This window comes from Acanthochromis polyacanthus, chromosome 5 (assembly GCF_021347895.1).
Source record: "Acanthochromis polyacanthus isolate Apoly-LR-REF ecotype Palm Island chromosome 5, KAUST_Apoly_ChrSc, whole genome shotgun sequence".
In the NCBI taxonomy this organism is placed as follows: Eukaryota; Metazoa; Chordata; class Actinopteri; family Pomacentridae; genus Acanthochromis; species Acanthochromis polyacanthus.
In genome coordinates this window covers 43,509,373-43,533,968 of record NC_067117.1, presented here as the reverse complement: position 1 = coordinate 43,533,968, position 24,596 = coordinate 43,509,373, and the positions used below count along the sequence as shown (strand labels likewise).

Genomic DNA, 24,596 nt, shown 5'->3' with positions numbered 1-24,596 from the left:
TACGTCAGTGAAATAGGAAATACACCCGAAAATGAGTGTTTTCTTTGTACAGCGTGAGCAAAAACAACGAATTATACTTCATGCACAGACCCTAAACAAGAAGTAAACTCAGCAGACTGGTCGCCATTACGGCTCTGAGTTGAACACGGCTGCAACGAAAGGGCGACACTGGTCAGAGCCAACATGGCGCCATTCCCCTTTAAATAAGAAGCCAATCGAATTCATGGAAGTGTCATCGGTCCAATCAGGATCCACATAGAGGGCGGAACTTGTGGAATGGGGAGGAGCGGTTTTGGGGTGTTGTGAATTCGTGTAGCTAAGAAATCTTGAGTGGGAGTTGTCGGACCCGTTTGCTCTGCGTTTTGTCCGTCGATTCGCACCGATCAACGCTCCAGCCGCAGCTATGCCCGGAATAGAAAAGCTACCGATAGAGGAGACGCTGGAGGACAGTCCGCAGGTAACGGCTCTCCTCCCTAGAGGCTACAGCTAGCATGCTAACGTTAGCCACATCCAGGCTAGGCTAGCTGTCTTTGTAGGGGAAGTGTTTGCCAACATCAAACGGAGAGAATACAGATTTTAGCAGCATGCTAACCACTAAGGGCCCCGCTAACCACAGCTGTCAGGCGGACAGCTAGGAACGGTTACACCAGCTGTGCTGCGGGTTTTAAGGTGACAGCTATACCGATCAGCTGTTGGAAGTTTCCGCCAAGACGCCTGAGCTAAGTACCAGACCACCCAGCGGTGGTTAGCACTGAGATCAGCCCTGTTTAGCAGTAGTTAGCAGGCTGCTTCCCTAGCCACCAAGTCATCCTGCCACTGTCTGCTACAGTGAAATGTAAATATCACTCAGCCAGTCAGGTGCCACTGCATTGCTTCAGATGGGAGACACACACCCTGCTCAGGTGTTTTCTGCATCACAACACCTGCTGTGACATCACTAATTTGGGTGTGGCCTGAGTGTGATGCACTGGAATGTCCAGGTTCTAGTAAAAGGTGTTTGGATGTTGAAGTTCAGTTCATTTGCTCTCAGTTTGCCTCTGCTAATCAGGGACAAGTGTCATAAAACAATAGAAGCATATGAGTCATTGTGGATTTCCTATCCAGTCATGTGGGTGATCAAGTTTAACAGGTATATTCTGTACCAACATGCAGCATCATTAGAGCCGTGAATGCAGTACTTTGTGTACCACAAAGTACAATGAAGGGGTGAGCGAGGCATGTTGAGAGTGAAGCCAGAGTTTTGATGAAGGTGGCTCTTTTTAACCTGTCAGATCATGAGGATGCTGCACAGCCAAGCTGCTCCACAGGAGGAAAGAGTCACCAGTCATTTTTCTGACTCTATCTTCTGTTAGTGGGCAATGGATTTGATACGGTGCTTTTTGACCTCAGTGATCCTCAGAGCTCTGCACTGTTCCCCCTTCAGTCACACACTGAAATGCACGATGCTCACCTGACACTGAAACAGCTTCAGGTTCAGTGTCTTTCCCAAAGACAGCTTAATATGCAGCAAGATCAGAGTTTGAACCGTCCTACCTGTCATTAGTGGACAGCCCTGCTCTACCTGGGACACAGCTGTCCAGATGTGTGACACAGCTGAGGAACATGTTGTATTTGCAGACCTGTTTTTTAGTAATGCCACTGAAGCAAACTGTTTGCATGTATTCAGCTGATGATGCATAAACATGTTCCTGTATTTGCTTCCAAGTCTGTTTTACAACGCTCTCACACAACATATACTGACAGTCAATAGAAACTTTGAGGTAGAAATGTAGGCAGAATTCTACTTGTAGGGGGTTTGTAATGATTCATTGTGGATTTACTGATGATCTAGTGCCCTGGTAGTTGAGATGGTAAATGGTCTGTATTTATATAGCGCTTTACTAGACCTGCAAGGTATCCAAAGCATTTACAGGATACGTCACACACACATTCACACACTGATGGCGGAAGCTGCCATGCAAGGCGCTAACCACGACCCACCAGGAGCAATTAAGGGTTAGGTGTGTTGCTTAGGGACACTTCGACATGAGCACGACGGGCTGAGGATCGAACCGGCAACCTTCTAGTTACAAGACGGCCGCTCTACCCACTGAGCCATGCCGCCCCATGATAATGATGAGTTGTCATTTTGTCATGATTCATTGCACATGGGTTGGTCACTTTGCAAAAGTGAACCAAATGCACACCAAGCAGTACTCAGTGAGTATCTGCACAATGTGAGAATGGGTTTGAAGGCCTATATAAAGGCCCAAAAAAGGCCCCCATTGTTAGTCCAGTGAACAGCATCATGCCGCGTCTATCACATGAACAACGTCTCCGGGCACTGGGTATGGTGGAGGCCGCTTTGAGCTACAGTGATGTATCCAGGCGTATGGGCTGTTCCCAACCCACAATCAGAAGCCTGGTCCAAAGCATGCGCCGACGGATTGCTGCCTGCATCCAAGCAGATGGAGGCCGTACTCGGTATTGGCTGTTGTGACTTTGTGTTTGGCCGTTCCCGTTTTCTTTTGTGAAATTCTTTATTTTGAAATCATTCTTCAAACTTTAGATTTTTGTTTCTGTATGCCGATATGCTAAACAAATGATTCATATGAAGAAAATACAGTTTGGGCTTCAAAATAAAAATTATGTTGAAAAATATGGTCTCAAAGTTTCTATTGACTGCCAGTGTAGGTTAGTCCACTCGCATTTATTACCGCAAATATTCTATCAGTAACTTAATTTCACTTTGATTTGGCCAAAAACTAAACTGATTTCCACTTTTGCTTGATTATGGGACAGTCCCAGACATAAGTGCACTTCTAGAATATCATGTTTAAATAAATTAAAGATTCAGAGCTCTGTTGCACAGCTGTCATGTGAGAATCACTGAGTGCTCAAATACACATAATAACGTAAATGATTATCAGTTTTCTGCTGGCATCCTTGTCCTGAATCATTTGCAGTAGCAGCGTGGCGTTGCTTTTTTACTTCTTATATTCACTGCTCTCCATTACACCAGCTCATTCCTTTTACAAAACATGCTAGAAAAGCACAATTTGAAAATGTTAGGCAAAAAAATGCTAAAAATAAAAAGCAACACATTAAAAAAAATGTAAAAGCTGTGAACTTCTACAGCAAATGTGTGTAAAATAATTCTATTTTTCTGTCATATTTAAATATTGTGAAACTATATACTTTTACAGTCACACATGGTCAAAAACAGTATTTTTTATGCACAGTTTTGGGGTGCAGTTCTTTCTATGTATAAATAATTGCTTTTCTTTTTATATTATATTATCTTCAAGAAAAAATGTGAAAATCTGTAAAATATCATATTTTTGAATCCTTAATATACACAGATGTTCTTTCAAATAACAGCAAATATCTGCAGAACATTTACATTTTTGAGAATTTAGCTACAGGAGAAGAAAAAGATGCTATTTTAAAGGGGAACTTCGTTTTTTTCAACCTGGGGTCTGTTTTCATGTCATTTCATACATGTGAGTGATGGAGAAATGAATTTTTTTGACATAGCTTCAGTATTTAGCCAGGCAGGCAGCTTAGCAGCTCAGCTAGCAGCTCAGCTAGTGAAAAGTATGGGGCAACTTGCCCCCCCCCCCCCCCCCCCCCCCCCGCGTCAAAGTCCGCCCTAATTTGCTTTTTCCCCCCCCACACTGACCGGCTCAGATAGTCTCAACGAGTGTCCCACAACATACTAGAGATGAGAAGTGAACGAAAACTCTAGAAAGCAAATCTCATTCCGAAATTGCAATAGATTTGGTGCGAGCTATCGTGTGATTTCGGAACAAGATTTGCGTTCTAGCGTCCTGAGATTTGGATACAGACCACAACAAAGAGCGATCGCCAGGTAATGTGGAGGTTTTCGTTCACTTCTCATCTGTAGTATGTTGTGGGACACTCATTGAGACTATCTGAGCCGGTCAGTGTGGGGCAAAAAGCACGTTAGGGCGGACTTTGACGCGGGGGGATAATTGCCCCATACTTTTCGCTAGCTGAGCTGCTAGCTGAGCTGCTAAGCTGCCTGCCTGGCTAAATACTGGAGCTATGTTGAAAATTAATTTCTCCATCACTCACATGTATGAAATGACTTGAAAACAGACCCCAGGTTGAAAAAAAACAAAGTTCCCCTTTAAGGCCAGATGTTGTACACAATATTTTTTTAAGGTTTATGTAAACTGTTTCCTGTGATTTTACTACGGTAGTTATTACTTGTAATTTAGCAAAATAGGGGAAATAGTAAAATGAATAGTAAATGTTTTAATAAGTTCCAGTTGAACCTGGTGAAAATGTTCACATTCCTACAGTGTGAATGCATGTGGGACTGACTTCTGGTAGTCGAACTGAGGATCATTTAGAGCCATTAGTTTCTATCAGTGATTTAAAGGAAGTGATTAACACTAACGTTGTTGTTGTTTTGTGTGTGTAGACTCGCTCTCTGCTGGGGGTGTTTGAGGAGGACACTGCAGCCATCTCCAACTACTGCACACAGCTGTATCAGGCCATGCAGAGGATCTATGATGCACAGGTACTCACACAGACAGATGCCCGTGTTGCTACAGATGTTTGCAGACTGTTGTTCTGCAGTGTCTGTGGATTAGATTGTGTGCCTCCAGCTGCTCAGTGCTGCTGTTTTCTTTTTCAGAACGAGCTCAGCGCTGCGACTCACCTGACCTCCAGACTGCTAAAAGAGTACGACAAACAGGTAGAGCTCAGCGACCAACCTGTTAAACTCTGCAATAATATAATAAGAGCTTTATTTGTACAGCAACTTCAAGAAGAACATCCACAAAGTGCTTTGACAGGTAGAACGTAGAAAATGACAAAAATGTACGGAATGGATGGCCAAGTAAAAGCTGGTTTAAAGGATGACATCACACAAGAGAAGCTGAAGAGAAAATGAAAGAAATAGATTAAGATTAGGAGGTTAGACAGAGGGACTACAAGCAGTGAACATTGTAAAAGGGATGAAAAGGCAGAGGGTGATAAAAGAGAACTTTACTGGAAGACGAGTCTATAAAAGTGGGTTTTAAGAAGTGATTTAAAAGAATCTACTTATTCAGCAAGCCTTATCTCCTCAGCAGGTCGTTCCAAAGTCGAGTTAAAAGTGATCAGTACAATCTTAAAATCAATTCTAAAACAGACAGGGAGCTGATGAAGTGAAGCCACAATAGTGATGTCGTCTGTTAAAACCAGTGAGAAGACCAGCTGGATCAGTGTCATTCTGTTATCATTCTGCTTTAGAGTGATAGTTCAATGCTTACTTTAGCAGCACTTTCAAAATCTGTGTTCCAAAGCGCAGCAAATAATAAAAATAGAAACTAAATCAGTTCATAAGGGATTAAAATACATAACAAAGTGTCACATATGCAGCAAAAATATTAGCTTGAAGAAGACATTCACCAGAATAACGTGGTGTGCTCTGACAGTAAAGGTTCAGTGCTCTGGTTTGAATTTAGACACAGGAACAGGAAAAACGGTCTCCTTTGAGCAACTATGGCACTTCACAAGTTTGAAGAGTATCTCTGGAACATGAGCTGGAGCCTGGCTGTGACAAACTTCTGAAGAAATCAGTAAAATGTTCAAATCAATCTCAAAGTGAAAAGACAGCAGAGTCTGAGGATGCTAGAAGTTTCTCTGTTCTTTTATGGTTTTATAAAATGATCGGTCATTGAACTGTCTTCCACTTAAGGCTTTAATCTAATGCAGCAAAACAAAATTATGCATTAATACCATGAAAGTATCACGTGAATCTCATGTCACTGTATTTTCCCAGTAATGTACTCACACCTGTCAGATATTTTTACACCTTTTTGTGACAGCTGTCTTTCTTGGCAGCTTGACAGATGAATCAGTCCACAGTGTGTTTCTGCAGTAAGGCATCCGGAGACTCTTTGGATTGACTTTTACTCAAAACGTGTCACAAGAGCCTCCAGAAACTCCTGCAGGTTGAACTGATGGAACTAAACACACTAGCTGAGCAACAATAAGGCTACTGACCGTTCATGATAGTTTACTCTGTGGAGAAACTATTTTTACACTCTGTACATTCAAAAAGAAGACCTGAAGTTATTTTCAGTCTAATGTGGTGCATTTAGCACTAGCCTTCAACCCTAGAACAGTACCCATCCATCCTGTGACCCATCACTTTTGTGACCCAAGTAATTAGCTCAAAAGCTTATGACATTAGCTGGTATTATAGCGTTTAATACGCTGGTTTTATATCACTAGCCACGGGCTAAATAAAGAACAATAAACACCACACCTTTCTTACTCTGGCTACAGCTTCATAAAACTAACCGTTGGCTTTGTAATACTAGCCACCAGCCTTTTAGAATTAGCCACCAGTCTTATAGCATTCACTATCAGTGATATAGCATTAACTATCAGTGATATAGCATTAACTATCAGTGATATAGCATTAGCTATCAGTGATATAGCATTAACTATCAGTGATATAGCATTAACTATCAGTGATATAGCATTAGCTATCAGTGATATAGCATTAACTATCAGTGATATAGCATTAGCTATCAGTGATATAGCATTAGCTATCAGTGATACAGCATTAACTATCAGTGATATAGCATTAGCTATCAGTGATATAGCATTAGCTATCAGTGATATAGCATTAACTATCAGTGATATAGCATTAGCTATCAGTGATATAGCATTAACTATCAGTGATATAGCATTAGCTATCAGTGATATAGCATTAACTATCAGTGATATAGCATTAACTATCAGTGATATAGCATTAGCTATCAGTGATATAGCATTAGCTATCAGTGATATAGCATTAGCTATCAGTGATATAGCATTAACTATCAGTGATATAGCATTAGCTATCAGTGATATAGCATTAACTATCAGTGATATAGCATTAACTATCAGTGATATAGCATTAACTATCAGTGATATAGCATTAACTATCAGTGATATAGCATTAGCTATCAGTGATATAGCATTAACTATCAGTGATATAGCATTAGCTATCAGTGATATAGCATTAACTATCAGTGATATAGCATTAACTATCAGTGATATAGCATTAACTATCAGTGATATAGCATTAGCTGCCAAGCTCAAGCATTAGCCACCAGTGTTATAATGCTGGCCAAAAGACTTAGCCTGTTATTAAACCAGGAGAAATCCCGCTGAGATTAAGAACCTCTTTTGCAAGAGAGTCCTGGCCAAGACAGGCAGCAGCAAATACAAAACACAGTTATAAAATTACGCAGTTAAAATGCAATTAAAATATGAAGAAAAAACAAAGAAGGAAATAAATAAATGTACAAGCAGGTTATGATAAACAAGTCCATGTTGTGGAATCAGCCTCAAGAACTCACAATTTGGATTTAAAAGCACTCAATGAGGTTTACTCAGTTTCCAGTTTTTCTGCTACATATTCCAGGCAGAAAGTGCAGAATAAACAAAAGCCTTTTTTCCCAGTTCAGTATGAACATATGGAATAATAAAAGTCATGGCTGTCTGGGACTAGCTGCAGACTTTCAATGCGAGTCACTGGCTGTTCAAGACCAGTCTCCAGCCTTATAGCATCAGCTGTGGTACAACTTTCCATCCATCATCTATACACCGATTAGTCCTCATCAGGGTCACTGGAGTCTATCCAGCTGACTGAGGGTGAAGGCAAGGGACACCTGGACAGGTAACAGTCTGTCACAGGGCTACACATGGAGACAAACACTCACACTCACATTCATACCTACAGACAGTTTAGAATCACCAGTTAACCTCAGCATGTTTGTGGACTGTGGGAGGAAGCTGGAGAACCTGGAGAAAAGCCACACATGTACAGGAGAACATGGAGACTCCATGCAGAAAGATCCCAGGAAGGCCGGGACATGAGCCGGGGATGTATATATAAGGCAACGGTGCTAACCACTACTCCACTGTGCAGTTTTGCGTTACAACTAATGTTGGTCAGAAGACTTATCTCAGCAGCCACAGACCTTAAAGTATAATGAATTATAGCAGCAGCTGCCACCGGATTCCAACCATCTGCAGTGTAACAACTAAAGCACTATAGCCACTGAAGCATTAGATGTCCTCCATCAGTCTCATCTCCCAGCACCAGCCACTAGCCTCATGTGTTCCTTTACACAGCTCTGCTTGTATGTTAGTCTGTCTGTCTGACACTTTGGTCCAGAACAGGACATGTTTGTAGGTCAGGGGATCAAAACGGCTCATACAACACACTCAGGTCAATGTTCAGCTAAAAGGTACTGATGCTGTTTCCTCTGATACACCCATGTTGTTCCTGTTGTCGGCAGCGTTTTCCTCTAGGGGGCGATGACGAGGTGATGAGCTCGACCCTGCAGCAGTTTGCAAAAGTCATTGATGAGGTGAGAGAGAACACAGATAACACTATGTGCTGTTCTCTGCTCATGGAGCTGCTTCATGGTGACCTTCTCTTCTCTTTCTCCTTCCAGCTGAGCTCCTGTCATGCTGTTCTGTCCACCCAGCTCGCAGACGCCATGATGTTTCCCATCACTCAGTTTAAGGAGAGAGACCTGAAAGGCAGGCCACGCGTTGTTTGTTGTCTCTTTAGCAGCTGACAGAGACGGAGGCTGGCGATGCACAAACACTACAGCACAGCCAAACTGTGATGCCCCGACATGTTCCAGCACATTTTACGTTTCAGTTTGAAACCTTGTTGCAGGCTTTGCTTTAATTCAGCCTCATTAGGGGCACATTTTTGATCAAGACATGTAGAATACAGAGATTCTGATTAAATATCAACCAGATAAACAAGCAAAATATCACATGTATTGTAACATGCAGTTCACTTTGTGTGTCTCCAGAGATCCTCACCCTTAAAGAAGTCTTCCAGATATCCAGTGATGGTGAGTTCATCAAGCTCACAATCTCTATCAATGCGTCATTTTTTTCAAAGCCATTAATTAGTGCATTCAGTTTTAAGAAATCAGCTAAAATACGACCGTCCGGAAGTTCCATAGGATGGAATTACAAACCTGAATTGCCCAAAGGTTAGAAATGAGTCATGTTTTAGAATATTCTATGAATTTGCTTGTTTTTTGTGTTTTGTTTTGTTTTTTTGCTTCTATGAGGTCAGTGAATGTCTCTGGACCACTTGTCAAAAACATTAAAGGATTCAGCTCAGAATCATGATGAAAAATGAATAAATCCAACATCTGAGAAACTCCAAGAAAAAATCTTTATTATTTTTATGCAGTTATTTATTAGAATAGTTTGTCGATTAACATTGTTATTGCTAATCTTTCTGTTTGTGTTAATACATATATGAGGACAAGCTGTCCTTATTCAAATGAAGACAATCTGTGTCAGTAGGACTTCTTTGTTTATTAAGCTTTAGTTGTGCTTTATTAGTTTTAACTGACAGAGTGTTTTGTTTTCATAAGAAACAAATATGTTTATCCTTTAAATCAGTCTGTTTGTGTGTCTCTGTCCTCAGATCACGACACAGCCATTAACAGATACAGTCGTCTGTCCAAGAAAAGGGACAACGACAAGGTAACAGCCTCAGCAACGCCTCACATCAGATCTGTTATTTATTACTTCACTATTAAAACAGGAACTTTCCTGGTTAATCTCCATAATTTTGATCTTTTCCCAGCTTCTTCCCTCAAACAACTTTGAAACTTGAAGTTATTTGTGTTGAGTTGATAAGCAGAGACTAAATGAAAGGATCCAGTCAGCTGTCTGTAGACAATCCTCACATTCTGTATGCTCAGTTTACTCTCGTTTTTAGAGGTTTTGGTGCCCATCAGAGTGGTTTAGCTACAGATAAAATCCACCAGCCTGAACATGATAAGAACTGAGACTTTTGCTCATTGGAGTTTCATTTTCTCGAGCATAATCAAATGTTTTGTTCATCAAATTGTAGAAAAAATGTCTGATAATGTAACAGACTCATTGCCTTTACCTTTACTGACTGTTCCAAACACATAGAAACAAACGTCTGTATTTTTCCTCCAATTCTTCCAAATTACAGTCATAAATCCATCTGTAAAGTAAAAAGCATTACCAACTTTTAGATCATGTAAGCTGGTTTTGGATTCATCCATTAACTGTGCTTCAGTTTTTGGATTATTACACAGATTTCAGTTTATTTCTGTGAGAAGTAGACAACACCGTGCACACTGAGCACCACACCAGTACATTCTAGGACCACACCCATCTTATCTTCACACCTAAAAACCTTTTGTGGCCTCGTTTTGCAGAGATGTGAAGCCATCATGTTGGCAAAACTATTAGCATAATATAAGAGAACTGAAAGGAAGTGATGAGTTTGTGGGGATGCATTTATGAGGGACAAGTGTTAAAAAACTTTGGTCCTGTCTGCAGCAAAGGTTCAGGTTTCCAGCCCAGCAGCTTCCTGACAGGAAGGCGTTACATTAGAGTGAAAGGTCCCATTATCTGACTCAAATGATGTTTGTGGTGAGCGATTGTGTTGCTGTGTTGCTGAAATAAGAGCAGAGTGTTGTGTGTTCAGCTGCGGGCAGAGGTGGTGGAGGACGTGTACACCTCCAGGAAGAAGCAGCACCAGACCATGATGCACTACTTCTGCTCTCTGAACACGCTGCAGTACAAGAAGAAGACGGCTCTGCTGGAGCCACTGCTGGGCTACATGCAGGCTCAGGTACTCTCACAGCAGTCCACTCACTGCACACTACAGCTGAGCTCAACAACACAAACACCTGATCTGGACCAGGACCCACATCTACAAACTAATGCTTTATGCTGCTTTAGGCTGCAGTCTGCTTCACTGTATAACGGTACAGGATCATGTGCTTCAGTGCAACAGCAGAAAGAAATGAGCATCACTGTTAGTAAAGACAAGGAGACTGAAGTGGTGCTGATGTTGGATGCTTAGTCCTCTAAACCACAAGCAGCATCTGGACAGTTTTTTTGTTTCTGTCATGTTTGTTTCTCACTCTGGGTTCATTTTTCACCACAGTACAGAATCTTGCACCTCTATGGAAACAGCAGAGCCATGGAGAATTATAGCAAACCTCTAACAAAGTTATAATGCAATAGATCATAATAAAAGAAAAATGGAAATGTACTTTTATTGAATTGTTTAACATAAACTGAAAACATGGAATCATTATGTAGAGAACTTGTCCCAGTGCGCCTGAAAATAGCTTAACATGCTGCAGATATTTTACTGTTTCTTCTTTGTATTACGCTGGTCTCTAATGTGCTCTGGGTGAACACAGCCTCTATATCCAGTATCAGTTTTGTAATCAGTGTTCTTTCAGCTGCAGCTCCAGCACAGTAAACCTGACTGAGCGTCAAATTAGAACCAAACAGAAAAACCTATTCATGGATGTAGCCTGTCTACCAGTGAACTAGGCAGTTCTTTAACTCTACTTAGGGTAACTCGACTTAATATCAGTTTTGGGTAGTAAAGTAACTGCACAAACTAGAAACACCTTTAAATATTCTGTATGGCTTCTCACTTTCAGGACTCTCCTGTCTCTCCACATGCACACACACCTCATACATGTCCTCACTGCATGCTCTTCACGGGAACCAATTCACTTAAAGTGCATTTGAGCCCACATACATTTAGCATTTCCTTTTCCAAAATAAATGAAATAAAATACATATAACAATGTTAAACGTTCTCATGAACTGTTGTAAACACAAACTATGTATTTAACCACTTTTTAATACACTTTTAACTCTCTATTTATTATTTACCTGTTTTGCATGAACAAATATTAATATTTTTCTTTGGGCTACATGTATTTCCTGCATCATCAACTGACTACGTGTGGGTTTCCATGGCAACACAACACATACAGTATGTGAGAGTGTTCATTCACACAGCTTCATTCAGTGCTATTCCTGATGTACAGTTCAGCAGGTTTGAAGATGGAACGCATGTCCTCAGCTGGTAGGGGATGGTCAGGATATGAAATGGTAAAAAGGAGACAGACTCTGAACACATCAGGCCAGCTGTGCTGCAGAGGTCCTCATGGTCGTCTGCCACCTTCATCCAGCTTTAAGCTCTACATACCTCACTAACCCGTTGATCTTGCTTCATAACAGCCCTCTGATGATTTTTTCTCTGTTTCTGGTGTTTGCAGATCAGTTTCTTCAAGCTGGGCTCAGAGAATCTCACCCAGCAGTGGGAAGACTTCCTGGGAACTATCGGCACCAGCGTCCAGAAGTACGATCCTCACACCCACCTCCTTCATCTGAAAAGTGCTCTAAAAGAACCTTTTTTCACTTTTAGTGTTTTTAAACTGTTTTGGTGTTGGAGAAATGTTGTGTTCCTGGACATGTGAAGAAATGTGCAGCTGGAGACACGTTTGATGAACCTGTCTGTTTGTTCAGTGTTCGTCGGGAGATGGAGGAGGAGGTGGGGCAGATGCAGCAGACCATCCAGCAGATGGAGAGGTCATGTGACCCGCTGTATGCACCATGTGACCCTGACCCCGCCTACTCCAGTGTGTGTCGCAGCCTGACCAGGAAACAGGGCTACCTGCACATCCGCAAGTAGGACGCAAACACGCCCACATTTACTGTCATTTATTCACAGTCTGTTCCATGAATTTTACATGTAACGCATAAAAATAAGTTTATAGATTGCATTTTAGTACTTTGTGCATGTGAGTGGTGGCTAACAAGCTCACAGTGAGGTGGTTCAAATGTAAATCGTTAAACAGTATTGGACTAATGCACAACCTCCAAGCAGAAACCTACGTGCTGAAAATGTCACCTTTAGAAAGAATTCTACATTTTAATGTCATGCTGAGGTCCCTGCATGCAAACATTCCACCACAACTATTTCTTCCATCTCTGCTCCTGCATTGTAGGCTGAATGCTGCTCACACATCTGTGATTGGTCCGGCTGTTCGGTCCCTGATCAGAGACGGTTCAGGGTGTTTTAATTGAAGTGAAATCATTAAAAAAAAGCACACCCACACCTTACTCCAGGATTTGAATGTGGAGTGGATAGAGAACATCTTTAGCTCCACAGAGAGCTTCCTACAGACAGTAGTTGATCGTAGATTCAGCGTCTCACTCCCAGCCTGCAGAGCCGACACAAAGGCCCTCGCTGTGCTCACCCCACAACTGTTGTACTTCTGTGTTTTCATTCCCCTCAGCTGGGCATGAATGTGGTCCTTTGTAAGCTGTGACTCAGAGGCTGCTCAGCTCCAGAACAATCAGCAGACACTAAAGTAAAGCTCCCCTGTGTTTCCCCGTGGCTCAGAGATGATTCCTGTCTGTGACGCTTCACCACTTATTCACACCAGTTTTCATCCACTGGCTCAGCACATTTTTAGGTGTTTTATTCCTGAACTTATTTTTGATCTGCAGCTGTACTAGAACACTTATTACCGTTATTACAGTTACTGTTACTAATTAGTACCACATTAAGCTGTTTTCTTTAGCACTGCTGCGATAATCAGGACCTCCTGTCCTCTCCTTGTTCCGTGTTATTGTGTCATCAGAGCATTTTAAAGGAAAAGGTTGACTTGGGGTGTTTATGTAAATGAGATAACCACAGTTATGCAGAATCCTCCCTGTCCTCTAATTAATACCAGTGTTCCTGCTGCTGGTTCTTATAGTTTGATAAATGGCACAAATAAAAGACAGCTGAGGCTGATCATGAAACAGAACTGTCTTTTAATGAACCCAAAGCTATAATCGTACAATGTTCTGTCCTCGCTGTGTTCTCTGTCTAGAACATGCTGCAGTCACTGTTCTGAAACCCACTCCATGAAGTGTTTGTCTTATTTTAAAGCTGACTTGCTGCACTGTTTGTGGTCTGTTGAGTTGATGTTATCTGGTGGTAAAGTGGAGCAGAAGTTGGAAGGTTGGATCTTTAGTCGTAAACACGCTGAATTAGTTCTCTGTCTGTCTGCTAGTAAGACCGGCCTGGTGTCGTCGTCATGGGAGCGTCAGTACTTCTTCACGCAGGGTGGAAACCTGATGCACCAGGGCCGAGGTGAGGTGGCAGGAGGGCTGGTCACGGACCTGGACAACTGCTCCGTCATGGCGGTGGACTGCGACGACCGCAGGTTCTGCTTTCAGGTCACTTCCTTCGACGGCAAAAAGTGAGAGAGCTTCTCTTCCTTACTATACCGTCCTCTCACTGTCTGCAGGTTTTCCTGGTGTGAAGAACACTTTTTCTCTTTCTTCCAGAGTGGTGACGCTGCAGGCAGAGAGCAGGAAGGACTGTGAGGAGGTGAAATGTTGTTCTGTAGTAGCTTCTGTTCTGTGTTAACTGCTGTTTGCTCTGCTGACTCTGCCATGCTTCATCCAACAGTGGATTGCCACCATCAACAACATCTCCAAGAGGATCTATCTGAGTGAAAATGCAGAGGTCTGTGGCGTTATTTTTCTCAATGATTGTTGTCCTTCTGACCCCTTAAACCATCACATCCTTCCAGTGTCAAAGACTGTTAATAGATTCTTCTAAAAACGGCACCAAGAGGATGTCCAGAAGTCGAGTTTCCTCTTAGACCACCTGAGCTGCAATATGCTAAAAATATGCTGAAGTACAAACTGTTCTGTACTGCCGGGGAACAACAAGGCCTTCCTAGCTGTCTTTAAAGTCCCTTTAAGGACACTGGGTATGTGGTATTACTTCAACAATCCGTTTTGTCGTTGATCTGCAGGTGAGTTTACCGTTATCGTTGCTCACAGCTTCATTCAGTCTCATCCATAAGGATGCACTCCTAAACAATAAAATCCTTGTTGTCTTCTTCTAACCTAGTCAGTCTTCCTTCTAGGATGCTGATTGATGGCAGCAGAGTAACTGACAGAACTGAGATTTTAAATTGTTTTAACAAACATTTTATTTCCTCTGGGTTCTTGTTTAACTCCAGAAACCCCTCTAAACAACCCATACTTAGGGAAAGGCCTCGAATGACACTCCACCAGTTAATAAGACCCCTGGTAATGTACAGTCTGTTAATTTTACACCTTTTTCTATATCTGAGATTGCTAAAGCACTCAAAGGCCTTGATCCTAAAAAAGCACCAGGACCAGACAACCTTGACAACTCGCTTTTTAAAACTGGCATCTGAAATTGTAGCCGCTCCTTTGTGTTACATTTTTAATCTTAACCTGTTGACCAATGTGATTCCAAGAATCTGGAAATCTGCATTTGTTGTCCCCCTTTTGAAAGGAGGAGATCCAACTATTATAAAAATAATTATAGGCCTATTTCAAAACTGTCTGTTCTGGCTAAGGTATTTGAATTCCTTGTCAGTGAACAAATAAAAGAATACCTGGCCAGTAATTCTATTCTATCGAATTCCCAGTCAGGATTTCGTAAAAAACACAGTACTACCACTGCAACCTTGAATGTTATAAATGACATAATTGAAGCCTTAGATAATAAGCAGTGCTGTCTTTCTCTTTTTATTGACTTCTCTAAGGCCTTTGATACCGTGGACCATGGTATTCTGACTGAGCGCCTTACAGCAGTTGGGTTTTCAGCACATGCAGTGAGATGGTTCACAAATTATCTTGAAGACAGAACCCAGGCTGTGCAGCTAGACGGTGTTTCTTCTGAGGCTCAGTTTGTCCACAAGGGGGTGCCCCAAGGTTCAGTACTTGGGCCTTTGTTATTTACTTTGTATATGAATAATATTGGACTGAATATTCCTAATGCAACCTTTCACTTTTATGCTGATGACACAGTCATATATTACTCTGCACCCACGCCTGCAGAAGTGTTTGTACACCTGCAGAATGCATTTAATAGAATGCTAGAACAACTTTGCCAATTGCAACTTGTTCTAAATACTGATAAAACAAAATTGATGTTTTTCACTAACTAAATCAGCAAGATCAAGTCAGTCTGCCATCGTTACCAGCAGCGGCCAACAGACTGAACTTGTATCCACCTTTAAATATCTGGAGTTCTTAACTGATGACCACCTGTCCTTTAAGGCACATATTCAACACACTGTAAAGAGACTGAAGCTTTTACTTGGATTTTATTTTAGAAAGAAGTCTTGCTTTTCCTTTAGAGTGAAACAGAAACTGGTAGAGTCAACTTTTCTTCCAATTATTGATTATGGTGATGTGTTGTGTATGAATGCCTCCGATCAATGCCTCCACATGCTGGATTGTGTGTATCATGGTGCTCTGAGGTTTATCACAAACTGTGGAGTTTCACAGGCTGCCACAGTGCTGAAAATAAACCTGGGCTTCTTCTTGTTTTCCTCAATTAAACAGGATTAATGGGTAGTTTTTGTCCTACGAACAGCTTTTTATGTATGACAAATCCATTGTTTCAGGCCAGATGAAATTTTACTGAATCTGTGGAGCTTTCCCGTCTGTCCAGTGTGTCACATACTTTAGGACTGTATCTTCATCTGGAATCAGTAGAAACAGCACAGTACAAACTAGAGCACTAAAAAGCAAAGAACATGAGAGTTCTCTTTGCCTATCGTTGATGCTGAAAGTACTGTCTTTCTATTGGCAGGAGCTGGCAGCCAGAGTGAACCAATCAGCTCTGGAGGCTGTGACGCCATCACCGTCCTTCCAGCAGAGACATGAGAGCATGAGACCCAGCAGGTAGGACTGATGATAAATGACATGTTTGTTCCTTTTCACAGAGATCCAGATGATGACTTTCAGCCTGTACACCCAGATAGACAGAAAGTGGATCTGAAGCAGAAAAACTAAGGGGTAAAAATCATTTTCTAACTGAGGTTATGGCCTTAGGCACCGATCTACATCTTATAAACTATCAGCTGACTTTTTATAGTAAACCCTGTGGACCCAAAATGTGCTTTTTTTTTTAAAGAAAATCACCACAATCCAGAGTCAGAAGCTGTAGAAGTAGAGCGTATCTCTGTGAACTGCTCATCTGTAGGATAGTTTAGTCACATTTCAGCCAAATCTCTTCATTCTACAATAGAAAATCAGCAGTTTGCACCAGATTTTGTGAGAAAAAACTGCAGCTGTGAAGCCATTAGTGCCTGAGCAGCGACTAAGCTGACAGATTCCAGTAGCTGTTGGCTGAACTGCAGGCTGTTGTTCACACAGAGCACTGGGAATAAATGTAAGCAGTAAAGCATTGATAGTCTGTAGAGTCCACCAGTGCTGATGTAAGTTCTTGATAAAATGTGTGTGCATTTTTATTGCAGGCTTTTAAAACTGTTGTTAAGTGTTTAATCTCAGAAAATAACCTTTTATTTTTCCCCTTTTCATGATTTTTGCCGTTCTGTGTTCTGCTTCTCTCTGCTTTTACTCGTGCTCTGGCTTCTTCCATAGAGGTGCAGGACTTTATATTGCAGTGAAAAATGAGCCCAGAGGGAGTAAAAATGAGGAAATAGTAAAGAAAAAACACCCAGAATCTGCTTGAGCTTTCAGGTTTAACTCTGTACCGACCAGCCAGGTAAAGTATTGTCCCACTGATGTGAACCGGTCAGGAGCTGAGCTGCTGCATTTTGACTAACCTGAACATACTTTCTACACAAAACCTGCACTCCTCCCTATCAGCTGGCCGGCCGTGTTTCATTTGTCCGTCATCTCTCTCCGTCTGGTTCCAGTAAAGGGCGTAGCGGCCGAGCGAGCAGCATCAGCTCCGTGGGCTCTGAGCCGTCGCCTGCTCTCTCTGTGCTCTCATTGGACGCACTGGTTGCCCCGGAAACACCCATCCAGTTTGACATCATTTCTCCCGTCAGCGAGGAGAACCTGGGGCAGAACAAGACGGCAGCACAGTCGGGCAGGTAGGCGGTGTTGGTTTAAAGGGCTCATGTTGAATAGAATTTATATTTGGACATTTTCCTTATTTATTCTGTGACGTGCTCACAGCTGTTAGTAACCGGTGGAGGAGGCAGAGAACCGTTTTCCACGTAGAAACCATACCGGATGAACAGTGAGCCGTTTTGTTCCTGTGAAACGTCTGCAGCCGTTTAGAAGGCTCTCTGCTCTAACAAGTCAGAGAACAGACTGAAGCCGTTGATAACATCGACAGTGGACGGCTGAAAAAACACCTCAACCAACAAGTAGTGCACTGATGATCCTGATGAATGAAATGTGTCCGTTAACAGAGGAGCTTTAGAAAGTGAAGTACTGTCTGTTTTAGATCTGCTTTGACTTGAGTCCCAGTAAAAATGAGTTTGAGGTTCTGCTCATGTTTCTGATCATATAAATCCGTGTACAGACTCCTGAAGTGGACTGCATGTGTTTCCACAGAAGGAGTAATCCATTTGGAGAGTCAGGAGACGGCACATCAGAGGACAGTGAAGGTATTATCTGTTGGTAAAATGAAAACAGTTGTTCATGTTTGCTGTTGTGTCCACTTACAAGTGTCCTTTCAGTTACAAATAAATGGATAAAAAGCTTTCAAAACTGTCATGCATAACTGGCTGATCAAAAGAACTGACAGAAAAATGGGATGTTTTAGCTGTGAGGCGACGTGATCCCCACTGAGCAGCCCTGAATACATAGAAACAGTGTTCATATACATCAGAACTGTAATGACAGTAACTAGCATGCAGATGTGTGTTTTTGCCTCGTCCTGCTTTCCTGTGCTCCAGACTCCATCCTCCACCAGCTCTTCATCGTTCGCTTCCTGGGCTCCATGGAGGTGAGAACCGCTGAGTCGGTGGACGTCATATCTGAGACCATGAGGCAGATCCTGGCTGCCAGAGCCATCCACAACATCTTCAGGATGACCGAGTCGCACCTGCTCGTCACCTGCGACTGCCTCAAGTAGGACAGTTTAATGAAATGACGACACTCTGCTCCTGTCAGCGGCTCTGATGTTTAAATGCACTGAATGCTTTCTGTTTTTAGGCTCATTGATCCTCAGACACAAGTCACTCGCCTCAGGGTAAGAAGGTTCCTCTCCTCACGCGTTTCTGACAGTTTCAGTGTCAGTCTTGTCTCATGGAGCTCTCCTCCGTCCTGCAGTTCCCTCTGTCCAGCGTGGTCCAGTGTTCGTCCCATCAGGACAACAGGAGGCTGTTTGGGTTCGTCCTGCACCCAGCAGGCGGGCGGGGCGACAGCCGGGCCGTCTGCTACATCTTTGAGTCCAACAACGATGGAGAGAAGGTTGAGATGCTGCTCATGAGTTTGTCTGTGTGAGTCGGCTGTGTCTGTGTGACCGTCTGTCTGCTTCACCTCTTTCAGATCTGTGACAGCATCGGTCTGGCCAAGCAGATAGCCTTCCACTCAGAGATGGTGAGTCAGAGCTTTTTACCGTGACTCCGCACTGATGTTCAGTCCCTCACGCCTCAGCAGTGATGGCAGCTCCTTCAGGTGTTTGTTTTTGTTGACCAGGACCGTAAAGCGGTGGAGAAGAGGAAGGAGGAGGACAAGGCCAAAGAGAAGCAGCAGGAAGAGCTGAGCAAGCAGCGGCAGATAGAGAAGGTGACATGAAACCCTGAAAGCAAACCTCAGCCTGCTCTCACCTGTTTCAGTTTGTTTGATTCATTCATAAATGGTTTGTTGGATAAAATGCAAATGAAGCATCAGTTCACTGTAAAGTATGGCCTCTTTAGAGATACTCAGTTTATGATGTCACTGGACTAAAACAAAATCAGTCCTGTCACAGAAAAGCTGCAGAGCTTTTTAAAAACATTTTTGCTGTATTGTTTTGCATCAAAATGACATAACTTACCAGATGGATCTTTTAAAAATTGCCCAAACTGCACCTTATTAGAGTCTGAAGCTATAAAACTGACAATGTGTGATGCTCAGGTTTTGTCAGGAAGAAACAAAAACCATCAGTGACTCTAAGCAGCAGTCACATGAGAGCATCCAGGACTTTGGATTGAACTGCAGGCTGTGTCTCACAAACAAATTATTGTCCTCAGAATTGCTATTATCTGTTGTACATGTTGTTTTCAGTTTTTTTCAGCTTTAGTTTTTTCTGTTGTATAATTCCTAGCTTTAGGTTCACAGGGTTAAATTTACATTTTAAATTGAGCAGTAAGCATTTTTAATTGCATTAAATGATCAAATGAAATTGAAATTTAATGTGTCAAAATTTCCAGACAAAATGGGGGATTTGCATTTTATTTAGGAGGAGGGTTCATGTGGAGCTAAAGGATGAGGGTCAGCGTGCTCCAAAACAACTCCTCAGTGTTTTTATCCTCTGTCAGGACCTGGAGGAGCAGAGTCGCCTCATCGCCGCCTCCAGCCGTCCCGCCAACCCGCCCGCTCCTGATGGACAGTTCCTAGTTCTGAGCAACAGCCAATCAGAGGACAGCGACGCCGGGGAGGAGGGGAAGAAGCAGGGTGAGTCTGAAGCCTAACGACACTCGGAGGATGCATGTTTAGCCTCCCAGGCGTGTCCCAGCCGGAAGACAACAGCTCAGGGATCAGAGGAGGGAACACCACCGCCCACCCGCCCACCCGGGCTGCCTGGGGCCACAAAACATGTGCTTCCTCTGGTGATGGAAGCTCTGAGAACAGAGGATAAACCTAACGCACCCTCACTACATGAGGAGGAAACGCCTCGTCAAAGACTTTTATTCTGTGTGTAAAAACGCTGCTTTTGTACCGACCAGCTCCACTATAAAGAAAAGACAAGAAACATATAGATTAACCTGTAAGTCACTGTTTTTATGTTTATTTTATAAGAAGAGCAAACGGTGATGGTGGAGGACGTAAAACAGAGCAGCATGTGAGGAATAATGAAGAAGACGTGGGAGAAAACACACGGAGACTGATGTCAGCTCAGCCTCAGCTGGTTCCTCTGCTGGTAAAAACAAAGTGTTGAATGATAAAACAGTGAAGAAAACGGTCCACAGTGTTACCATCAAAGACCAGAGCAGATCAGTTCTTCAGAGTGATTTCAAGCTATAAAGAGATGAGTCGTCCTATCGTCTCCAGGACTGACACGTCAGCTGTTTGCGTGGGTCAGAGAGGATGTAAAGCAGATTAGAGGGAACGGAGAAATGGTCCAGAAATGGATGATACTCAGTGGTAAAGCTGTGTTCCACATGGCTCCATGGCTCATATGTCTTCTATGGGGGATTTGTGCACAAAAAATTTAACCACAATCCAGAAAAACAGTTCTCACGTTGTACATTTAGGGACTTTGTATTTTTAAAACCTACAGAAGTCCATTTTAAAATCTAATAAATATCCCAAAACCTTCTAAAATCAAGCCATTTTTGTACTGCAGGAACTGAAATCTTTGCACGTGTTCTGACCCTGTAGAACGTCTTCCAGGGTTGTTTTTGGGGTAAAGGTTGTACCGTAACGCTACTATGTGGGTCCCCATCATGACTGGCTAAACTTGGAAAAGACAGCTAACACCATTTTTCTGTCATCTCACTGAAATCATGAAAGCAGTTTCACCATAAAATTCCCTTTACAGGCTACAGCCTCTGTTGGTGGAGTTCCTGCGTTGTCGTACAGCTGTCCACTGACTCCTGTTAGTTATTATTCTGCTGCACTGGAAGGTAACGCTGCGATTGAAGGTGTTGGATCAAAAAGACAAATTTCCTGCAGTGGAAAGCTACCTAAAATGTAGCCTAGGCGCTAAAAGGAAATTAGTATTTCAGAATGTAAACAGCATCAACAAGAAAAGGCCTCAGAGAGAGCAGTACTCCACCAAGGATGCTCAGTTACTGGATCATTTCTGATGGATAAGTCCTCAGAGGTGGATCTGTAGTAGGATCACAATCAGCTGATGTATGGTTCACTGGTTGTCATGGTTACAGTGACGTTGTGCTGCTATCTGGCAACGATACAGAAATCTTTAACAAATCCATGGATCCAGACTATAAGCTGCATCACTGCTAAAATCTGATCACTTGGTCCTTGAGTCATTTCTGAGCTTCACTGGAAATTTCATCCAAATCCGTTTTTTAGTAATGTTGCTGACAGACAGACAGACATCAGTCGTTGGGAGCCCTTCATTACTCTGCAGAGCGTTCCTTGGCAGAGTAATGAAGAGGGTATAATAATAATAATGATAAAGATAATAATAATAATAGGGTGTAACTGCTGCTGTTTGACCAACATTAAAGCCACTGAAGGTGAAAGCTGAGAGAACAGCTGCATGTTTAGTAAGATACTGTTCAAATGGACTTCTTCACCTCGTTTCACCGTGATCCTTTGGCCTGTCACAGATCATGATGTGTCCAGCAGTAGCTCCTGCAGGTCTGTGGCTGTAGTGATGTTTAAGCAGCTTTTAAAGGATGTTTGTGATTTCATGCATCTTGCTCGTGGTCTCTGCTGGAAAACACTGAACCTGCACCAGTAACTGTAATCAGGAATTAAAGCGCTGAGATCAAACCCTGCTGCTCCCGGGTTACAGAGAGTTGAGCTCTGCAGTGAAAACTAATGTCGTCCTTCTCCAGGTGACGACATTAAAGGAAAGTTCTCCTTTTTTTTAGTGTCACACAACCAGCTGTAGCCAGATGTGGTCATTCCTCCTGTTCATGGTGACCAATAACAGATCCCCTCTGAATACCGGTCCAATCACAGCCTGCATGACTCAAATCTAGTGGCTATCTCCCATTGTTCCTACATTTACTAAAATATGAATGCAGTAAGTCATGTTCTACTAAATTCTATCAGTTCTTTAAGTATTTGTAGTTCTGACACTTGGCGTCTCTACAGCAGAGCAGATGTTGAATGCAGTCACAGAGCAGAGAGGAAATGAGGTCATAGATGTTCTCTCAGTCTTCCTGTAGGTCTCAGTGAGGTTTGTGGACATCTCAGGAGACAGAACCAGTCAGACACCCCGGCATCACTGATACAAATTCAACTTTGAACCTTTTATCCAGTCAGAAGAGAAGACGTGTCGCGTTTATATTTTTGTGCAACTGAAGAATAAACCTCTAAAATGAGACAAATCTAAATCTCAAAAATGGAAAGTTTCCGTTCCATTGTTGAGTCTAAACCAGTCAGCTGTTAGATCAGTGAGAGCTGGGTTTTACCCTCGGCTACATCAGGATGTCACAGAAAGTCTGCAACTCATTCCACGGCTGATCTCCAACCAGCCTGTAATGTGGATTTATCAGTTATTCAACAGGCAGCAAACTAAAAGATCTGATTCTAGCACTAAAAAGACTTTCCTTTAGGAGATATCCACCTGAGTCTCAAACTGCAGAAGACTCAGATGTACTTCCAATACTTGCTGGAGTACATCGCTCCCACTAGAAGAGCACCAGTATGGACAGAAAAACTGTTTCAGTGTTCAGTCTGGACTTTAAAGATCCTTAACTCACCCCGTTAAAGACGTTGATTCCAGTTGTCATAGAGACATAAGAGGCCATCCTAAGTCCAGCATCCAGAACATCCACTGAATGCTCCAAAGAACACGGGACTTTAAACGTTCTACAACAGAATGAATACCTGCAGGGAATCAGGACCCTGTTGGTCTGTGAACAAAAGCACAAATGTCTCTACAGTCTCCTGAACACTGAGGAACAGTCTTTTTTTCTGACTCATCTTCCTCCAAGATGCTGCTTTCTCCTGACATCAGTGTTTACCAGGCACCTGTATGTGGGCCACTCATCTGGAGGCCTTTCTCTTTTGTTGTTGATTAGCCTTTTTCTAGAGTGATTCCTGGTGATTATCTGTAGAAAGCATTCATTTTCTAGATCAGCGATGTGTGGAGACGGAGAGGCCACGGCCTCCAGGGCCTAAAATCAGCGGTTACTGATGATGATTTAGTTTTTCTGGTGTTTTCTGGGAGGATGAGGAGACCTCGTGCTGATGGAGCTGCACTTTACTGACGCAGGAAAAACGATGTTGAGCTGTAAATATGTTTGGTGTTCCAGTGTCATGATTAATAAAAGGCTTTTCAGTGATAAATAAAAGCACTAACTCCACCTGTCTGAGTCAGACTGCTCATGTCCCGTCAAACAAACATTCAAGAGATTCAATTATGAGATGATTTTTCTTTTAAATCCTTCAATACTGATATTGGAAATGTTTGACCAACACAATTATGTTTCTTTATGTATCTACTCTGCCGTTCTAAACTTTGGGCTCATCCAGATAATTCCATGTTTTCCATGAAAACTCCCACTTTTATCCATGTGCTAACATAACTGAACAAGGGTTTTCTAACCATCAATGAGCCTTTCAGCACCATTAGCTAACACAATGTAGCATTAGAACACAGGAGTGATGGTTGCTGGAAATGTTCCTCTGTACCCCTATGGAGATATTCCATTAAACATCAGCTGTTTACAGCTACAATAGTCATTTACCACATTTAATGTTAGCTTCAATAAAGAACGTTAATTCAATGGAGAAAAAAAGCTGCTTTCATAAATGAGGACATTTCTAATTGATCCAAATATTTGAACAGTAGATATAAAAAGCTGTATATAAAATAAGTTTTTAAATATACAAATGGACAAAGTCATGTTTAACTTTAAAAAAAAGAGACAAAATACAAGATTACAATATCTGTTTTTGTCAGCTGGTCATTTAATCTTTGCCATATTGCATCTTTTTTTAACTCTTTCCATTTTCTTTGTGATGTGGGACCATTTTTTTCAAATTAAAATTGCATTTTCTATCTTTTCAAATGATTTTAGCTGCAGAGAAATGCTGGTTCTGGTTTGGAGCCGCTGTGAATAAAATAAAAAGTTTGAAAATAAAATAAAACAGACAGGAACTGGCCATCACAA

The 24,596-nt window shown here is 42.2% G+C and overlaps 1 protein-coding gene across 1 annotated transcript; it reads left to right on the top strand.

Moving 5' to 3' along the window:
• The first annotated feature begins 258 nt into the window (after positions 1-258).
• Positions 259-23,786, top strand: appl1 (adaptor protein, phosphotyrosine interaction, PH domain and leucine zipper containing 1). The gene is made up of 22 exons (XM_022217835.2): positions 259-457; positions 4,430-4,528; positions 4,646-4,705; positions 8,295-8,366; positions 8,454-8,541; positions 8,826-8,867; positions 9,458-9,516; positions 10,499-10,645; positions 12,102-12,184; positions 12,352-12,513; positions 13,890-14,078; positions 14,167-14,209; positions 14,291-14,347; positions 16,463-16,554; positions 17,535-17,714; positions 18,184-18,236; positions 18,528-18,702; positions 18,787-18,823; positions 18,904-19,044; positions 19,123-19,173; positions 19,273-19,362; positions 20,097-23,786. The coding sequence occupies exons 1-22, from the start codon at positions 404-406 to the stop codon at positions 20,247-20,249; spliced, it is 2,127 nt and encodes a 708-aa protein (XP_022073527.1). The 5' UTR covers positions 259-403; the 3' UTR covers positions 20,250-23,786.
• Positions 23,787-24,596: the final 810 nt, after the last annotated feature.